Below are 8539 nucleotides of genomic sequence, written 5' to 3'. Positions count from 1 at the left end.
AAAAAAAAAAACTGATTTGGCATAATATATGATCTTATGAAAATGTAATTACTTTGATGATATTCAAAGTTATATTTTAATCCCCATGATGGGAGCCTAATGGTTGCAAGTGAATTCCACAAATGAGGTTTGGGATTCGAATCATGAAATACTTAAAGTATTGTTAGTGTTTTGCGATTGACTTCCTACATGTGTCTTCAGACGGGCTGGCGTGGACCGTACATATATACGTACGGTTCACCATTTTTTCAAAATCATTTTTTTTATAGTTTTTGTTACTTGCTTTTTTTTTTACAATTTTGTTTAGTTTTTTTTTGGACATGATGGTTATTGTGTGCCAGTGTACTCCTCATATAAGTTATATTTCTAATGTTAAAAAAATGTATTCAAAATAAGTGCTTTGCATAGTAGTCCATATGAGATGTAGTAGATGGGGTTGGTAGATATGAAAGCAATATAAGATATGAAGGACAAATATTTAATATTTAACCAGAGAAGTTCAAATTGATCTTCTACCAATAACAATCATTTAAAATTGAATTTCCATGTTATGATGTAACTTTCTAAAGTTATATTACACTATCTTTAAATTATAACTTCTCATTATTACAATATACAAAGTCAAAGTACTCCCTCTCATTCAAAGGGGGGCTTCATATTATTTTAATCTCCCAAAAGTCCAACAAAAGCAAGCTGTAACCCCTCAAACCAGGGGTAACTTTTGTCATTTATCTAAACGTTAGGGGCCATATATGATTATATTTTGTATATTATATATATAACTTCTTCTCCCTCTTCAAGTCTACATCTATCTCATTCAATGACGGAAATCAGTCAAATAAAGCTTCTGGGCAACATTGCAAGTCCATATACCAGCAGGGTTCAGTTCGTCCTAAACCTCAAATCTATCAAATACGAGTTCATTGAAGAAGATTTCAATGATAAAAGTGAGCTCTTATTGACATCAAACCCACTTTTTAAACGAGTTCCTGTTCTTATACAATCAAACAAACCACCGATTCTTGAATCTCTTATCATAATCGATTACTTAGAACAAATCTACCCCGATGTCTACAAACTCCACCCAAATGATCATGCAGATCAATCTGTTCTCAAATTTTGGGCTTACTACATTGACACAGAGGTATGTTACCGAGTGATTCACTAATTTTGTTCCTCCAGAACCCTTTTACAAACTATGAAAATAATATTATACTTTATTTAATGTCTATGATCTTAGATAATTTTCGTATACGAATGTTGAAAGTTGAGAATGTTCCGGCGTATTGAAAGTTGAGAAAGTTATAGTAAAAAAATAGAGTTTTAAACAAGTCTAACTTTTTCGCTAACCTTTCGTCAGAAAGTTCGTTTATTTGATAAATGAACAAACATTAACACAAATTTTTATTTGTTAAGTTAAACGAACATGAACAATAGTCTCGTTTGTTCATTTATGTTTGTGAATGCTCGTTTATTTTGTTCGTTTACATCCATTAATGTTTATTTATGTTTATATATATGTTCAATTGTTTTTTAGTACATCACTATATTATATGATCGTTTATGTTCATATATTTTCAATGGTGTTTTTAATTTTGTTCGTTTAACATGTTAATGTTAATGGACGTAAACGAATGAACATAAACAAGATAATTTGTTAAACAAAGCGCGTGTTCATTTTCATCCTTAATAAAAGAAAAAGATAAGAAAACGGTACGCATAAAGGATAAATTATTAGGCCTAAAATAGCGGGATTGTGCTTATCCTTCTTTTTTTTGCATGACTATGTCACATGTCAAGCCAAATTTTGTGTGAGATTTCATTTTAGATTATTCTTGTATTGATTAAACTTTAAATTATTTTTATGAGAAAAACAACTTTTCTACTTTACGTAAGATATGAATCCAATCAATTATGATATATGAATTTTCATATCTTATGTTTTCTTAAATTTTGGTCGCTAAAAGTTTAAATTATATATGTATTCAATCATTGTTGAAAAAAAAGAGTAAATTACATTTTTGGTTTGTCACTATTTTGTAGTTTTGTTATTAAAAAATTTTCTTTTAAATAGTTAGTATTTTTCTAAGCTTTTATAACGTTTTTCTCTCCATATTCTAAGTAATATGAGTATATGACTATTTTTTTTGGCCAAAATTACAAAAATCAACTAACTTAAAACCAGAAATTATTGCATCATTTAGAATGACCATAAAAAAATGTTACAAAAAAGGTCAAATTTGCAAGAAAAGACTTGGTAGAAACAAAATTTACAAAAACTAACAATACTTAATAATGTAATTTACTCAAAAAATTATAATTTCTATTTGGATTTATGTGATAGTTTTAATTTTGTTATATACCTAAAGAGTCAAATTTTGCAAATTGATACACCATAATTATAACTTATTGTCGTTGTATAATCTGTTTTATTTACATATATCCATTTTGTTTGGCAGTTTTTTCCTTTATATGGAAGGTTGAGGAAAACACCCGATAAAGAGGGAAAAGAAGTCCTAAAAAAACAGATTATCGAAAAATCACATGTACTAGAAAATTTATTTGTGAAGTTTAGTAATGGGAAGCCTTATTTTGGCGGAGATGACGTGGGATATCTAGATGTTGTTCTTGGATGTTTTCTAGGTTGGACAAAATTTGTTGGAAATCATAACAATTTCAAGATATTTGATGAAGTTAGGACCCCAAATCTTATAGAATGGTCAAAACGTATGCTGTCACATGAAAGCCTTAAGGGTGTGATCCCAGACCAAGAAATACACATCGATTTCTATAAATGGCTTACAAAAGCTAGACCACCACCAAAAGCTACTTGAAATTACATTTGTGAAACTCATGAATATATGATGTTTCAATCCCAATAGTTAGATCACCAAGTGTTGCATGAAATTGTTGTTATGTTTTTCTTTGCTTGTTTAAACATTATTTGATGTCATGGTGTTTCGGTTTAGCTTGAGCTAATGTATCTTGTTTTATTATATATAATGACTACAATCTTACTGTTTTAGCATTTATTCTCTTTAATCAATGGGGCTAAATGAAATTCTATATTCTAAACTTATTCGTTTTGCTATGCTTGATTATGCGTAAAACTTGATAGAATGTCCATTTACCATTTTTTTTTTTTTGGTTTTTTTGGTATTTTACAGTTAACAAACAAACAATGTGACAATTAATATTAGGAATTAACAAACAAACAATCTGACAATTAATATTAGGAATTAATATCGGATTGTTATTAACTAGTTGTAAGACCCTTGTATTATATGAGTTAATTTAAAAAAAAGTTAAATATAAAGGTCAAAATATTTGACAATTTTGAATTTACAAGAAAATAAGAAAATAATGAATTATTATAATGAAAATGTTTTTTATTTTTTAAACTTAAACAAATCTTCCTATTCTAATCTATATTTATATCTATCTATATCTATCTATCTATATCTATCCATCTATATGTATATCTATATCTATATCTATCTATATCTATATCTATATCTATCTATCTATATTTATATCTATATCTATATCTATATCTATATATCTTATAAAGCTAGCATTTTCCTTTCACCACATTCATTTGAAACTCCCATGCATTTTTCCTTTCACCACATTCATTTGAAACTCCCATGACTTTTCAATTTCTTCATAATAATGGTTATAAGTTGGTTAATAAGATTAAATAAATATCAAACATAAAGTGTAATCATATATACAAACTAAATTTCAATATTAAAATAATATATTTACTTCTACTTATAAAGTTATGTTTTTAACTTTTAACATATTATACTTAATTTATTAGTTTTAATATATTTTTGGGTGTAAACCATTATCATTTTAAAGCTACAACTTTTGAACAATTTGTATAAAATACTTAAATTATAAATTTAAATATAACATTACAGGATCAACTTAAATATAAATTTTAGTTTAACTTAAATAACCCAAATAATATTTTGTAAATAGTTAAAAGTGATAAATTGTAGTGTCTTTCCAATAATGATTATAAGTTGGTTAATAACGTTAAATAAATATCAAACCTAAAGTGTAATCATAAATAAACTAAATTTCAATATTAAAATAACATCTTTACTTCTACTTATAAAGTTATGTTTTTAATTTTTAACAAATTATACTTAATTTATTAGATTAAGATGTTATTGTATGTAAACCATTATCAATTTAAAGCTACAACTTTTGAACAGTTTGGACAAAATACTTAAATTATTAATTTAAATATAACATTACAGTGTCAACTTAAATATAAATTTCAGTTCCACTTAAAAAATTCAATGAATATTTTGTAAATAGTTAAAAGTGATAAATTGTAGTGCTAAATGCAAAACATAATTATAATCTCAATTTAACTAAAATATTTCCTAAAGATATTTGTATAATCGTTAAAAATTTTCAAATAAGTAACTTAAAATAACTTATAATAATAATAGTTAAATATAAGTCTATATAAATGATTATATTGTTACCTTTAAAATAAAAAAAACAATGTTTGATGTTTTAAATAATTATAATGATAGAAATTAAAACGTTAAACAAATACATTTTAAAAAATTAATTAACAATAACAACTATAAATAACATTAAACCATATATTATATTTAATTTTATTCATGAGTAAGTCGCGGGTAGAAGTCTTTCAAATGGTTGAGATTATACCGTTATAATATATGTATATATTATCATATAATTCAAGATAATCAATATATTATATCAATTTAGTATACAAATTATTATATCAAATTTAACAACAACGTTATTGTTATACTAAAAAAAACATATATTTATATAGATTTCAACTATATAAGTCTTTCTGGGCAACGCACGGGCATTCATCTAGTAAATAAATAGATTTATTCACCTATTGACAAGGGTCATTATATTAAACTTCCTCATTAATATTATATGTCTAATATCATGTCACTTGTCAACATATTAATTATTCATTTCAAATTTTAAATTTTAAATTTCCCACCCTAATTACATTAAATTTTAAATTTTAAATTTTAAACTTTTTCACTTTAATTATATTAAATTAATAATATTATATTAAAAAATAAAATAAATTTTATACAGATTATAAGGTGATATAACTTCACGTATTTATTTAAATCAACGATTATAATTTTATATAACTAAAAAATATCTTTTAAGTAATAATTTATTAAAAATAATTGATTAATAATTTTGATTTTTTTATATGAAAGTTTAATTAATTTTATAACCGTGATTTTCACGGGTTATAAACTAGTAATTTAAATAAAGAAAAAAAACTAATAAGCTTTAATTTTAGGAATTTTGAAATTAAAAGGTAAGATTATTAATGAAATTGATATCTATTTATTACTTTATTTATTGCAATTATCACATTAAAATATTATGTTAAATTTAATAAAATAGAAAAATTCATAAAATGACATTTGGAAAAAAAATTAATTCAAAATAACCACAAAATGACATTTAGCAAATTGAATGAGAGTGTGACAAGTGACAAAAAAACATTCATTTATTAGAGAGGATATGAAAAACAAACATGCCGACAAATAATACTAAGAAATAAAATCGACACAATTATAAATCAAAATATTATTATTAGATTACCACCTTTCATCCATAAATCAGATTAACCATTCACGGTTAGATGTGATTATAAGAAAAAATAAAAATAAAAAAAGTGTCTCGTTATCAAACGAATTAACAGACGAAACATAAAATAAAACCAACTTGAAGATTGTTGATTCTTGACTAACATAGGCAACAAAGAACTATCGTCCTTAAAAGTTTTTACATCACTCAATAATTGTAAGCTTCAACATAAAACACCGGGATTAAATACAAATCGTCGTTCTTTTCACTAGTCACGGACACAAAATGGTATCTTAGAAATACGGAAGAACCGGAAATTTGAAACATCCTGCTATATAAATATAAGAATAAAGAAGAGAGTAGAGAAGATCTCGCTATTCCACTAAAAACTGTGAAAACTAAGTGCAAGAAAAGACTTATAAAACCATCAAATATTCTTCCTCCTACCTATATATGACAACTGATAAGAAAACTAGTCACGTTATTATTTCTATTATAATTTCCAATACCTTTAATAATTGCAATATACTTGGTACCTACAAAATGTTTTAAATTCTTAGATAATCATATTTTATATATTATCGAATTTTTAATTGTATATATATATTGAAGTTCAATGCTATAAAATCAATATAAATATAAATAATCATTTAAAAGTTTAATTAACATGGATTCAAATGACAAATGTGGTATGAGCAAATACTATATAATTCATATGATTATATACACAATTTGGATACTTGTCAAATAAATTATTATATACTCCATTTAATTCCACTGATTTTGTTATAAAGCAAACTAAGAACATTTAGAACATATAATACAGATGGAAATCCTTGCGAGAAAACCACAAGTCACAAATATTTAGTCTTGTAAAATTCAAAATGTGAAGATGTTCGTCCTCAACCTCAAATACATCAAGTACAAGTACATGGAGGAAGATTTCAATAACAAAGTGAGCTCCCCTATTACCATCAACCCCAATTCTAAAAAGCTCCATGTTTTTATATAATCAACTTTACAAATTGCTAATCATAATCGATTTTTTAGATGAAATCCACTCCAATGTCCACAAACTGCTCCCATCCGATCCTACAGATCGAACCATTATCTGAATTTAGGCATACTACATCGACAATGAGGTATCTGATTTTTCAAAACACTTTACAACCTATAATAAAAAAAGTATATTATACTTTATTTGGTTTTGGAGGTTGCTTGAGATAACCATATATGATGGTTTTATTTTTTTATTATTATTATCATATGTTAAATGATGCAAATGAGTGGACCTTTAATCTTTTAAATTTTCAACCAAAATTTTTATTTATAAAATAAGATTCAACTATCCAAAATCCATCTATATTAAAAAATAAAGATTCATTTTGTCATATGTAGTTTTCTCATTGAACTGGAAACTTATTTTCTAGGTTTTTGAATTATTTAATATCTACTTGTCTTTTTTATGTTTATTTTCTTTCTTATTCAAATTTCACCTAATAAATATCACCTCATATTAATTAATTTTATTAAAATATTAATTAATGTATATAGTAACCTTCCATATATGTAAAAGCCATTTATATTTGATCAATGTTTTAGAAGGAAAGTCCAAAATTTGAATTTAAGATTAAACTTTATTTTATAATTTTAGGAAAATACAATACGCTACAAGATTTCTCCTTGTATTTTCATTCATCGTAAAAGGGATTTTTCAATACCGATTTAAATAAAGGTAAAGAGCGTAAAAAACACTCCGTTTACACCAAAATTCTAATTTGACACCGTGTTTTTTTTGTCTCAAATTTGACACTGTGTTTTCCAATTTGTTACAATTCTGACCACTTGACCGGTTAACCAGGTTACATGCTGACGTGACATGATAACGTGTCAGTTTTGATGATGTGGCATGCTGACATGATATGCTGACGTGTTAAAATTGAATTTTTTTTCCACAAAAAACACTAAGTTTTCACTTTTTTTCGATTTTGACACTAAGTTAAAATTTTTCTTTCAGTTTTGACACTATGTTTTTTTGTTCCAAATCGAACATCATTTTTTCCAATTTTGTTCAATTTTGACAATTTTCCATTTGAAACCGTATAAATATATTTTTTATTACATTTTAAACCGTATAAATATATTTTTTTTGTTTAAAAACCACATTTTTATTTAAATACAAGGTGTTTTTTTTTTTTACATTCAAAGTATAATGTATAAATATGCATTAGTTATATCATGAGAATCAAACTAACCATAAGTTTCTAATAAGATGTGAAAATTTCAGGGGTTGCAAACTTGACATCCGAGTTTTAATCGACTACACGCCTCCAAACCTACAAACTCATTTTAAAGTTGCGTATTTAATATAAAATACGGTTTTTATATAACTAATACATATTTATACATAAAATTATGGTTTGAATGTAAAAAAAACAAAAAAAAAACTTGTATTTATACAAAACTATGGTTTTTAATTGAAATGGAAAATGGTCAAAATTGAACAAAAATTGATAAATGATGTTCGATTTGGAACAAAAAAGCATAGTGTCAAAATTGAAAGAAAAAATTAAACTTAGTGTCAAAATCGAAAAAAAAATAACTTAGTGTTTTTTGTGGAAAAAAAATTCAATTTTGACAAGTCAGCATATCATGTCAGCATGCCACATCATCAAAACTGACACGTCATCATGCCATGTCAGCATGTAACCTGGTTAACCGGTCAAGTGGTCAGAATTGTAACAAATTGGAAACACACAGTGTCAAATTTGAGACAAAAAAAAAACACAGTGTCAAATTAAAATTTTGGTGTAAACGGAGTGTTTTTTATGCTATTTACCCTTAAATGAATTTTTCAAAACACTATTTGATCATAGATCATTAAACAACAGGGCTGAATTTGTTTTTTAATTATCAT

General features: G+C 25.2%; 1 protein-coding gene across 1 annotated transcript; it reads left to right on the top strand.

Annotated features, from left to right (window-relative positions):
• The first annotated feature begins 787 nt into the window (after nt 1-787).
• Nucleotides 788-3032, top strand: LOC145162519 (glutathione S-transferase U17-like). The gene is made up of 2 exons (XM_079081638.1): nt 788-1144; nt 2460-3032. Exons 1-2 carry the CDS (start codon nt 821-823, stop codon nt 2832-2834), a joined length of 699 nt encoding a protein of 232 aa, XP_078937764.1. The 5' UTR covers nt 788-820; the 3' UTR covers nt 2835-3032.
• The last annotated feature ends 5507 nt before the right edge of the window (nt 3033-8539 follow it).

Source organism: Lactuca virosa, chromosome 3, assembly GCF_052849685.1.
Source record: "Lactuca virosa cultivar CGN04683 chromosome 3, Lactuca_virosa_CGN04683_v6, whole genome shotgun sequence".
NCBI lineage: Eukaryota > Viridiplantae > Streptophyta > Magnoliopsida > Asterales > Asteraceae > Lactuca > Lactuca virosa.
This window is presented reverse-complemented; position numbering and strand designations above follow the sequence as displayed.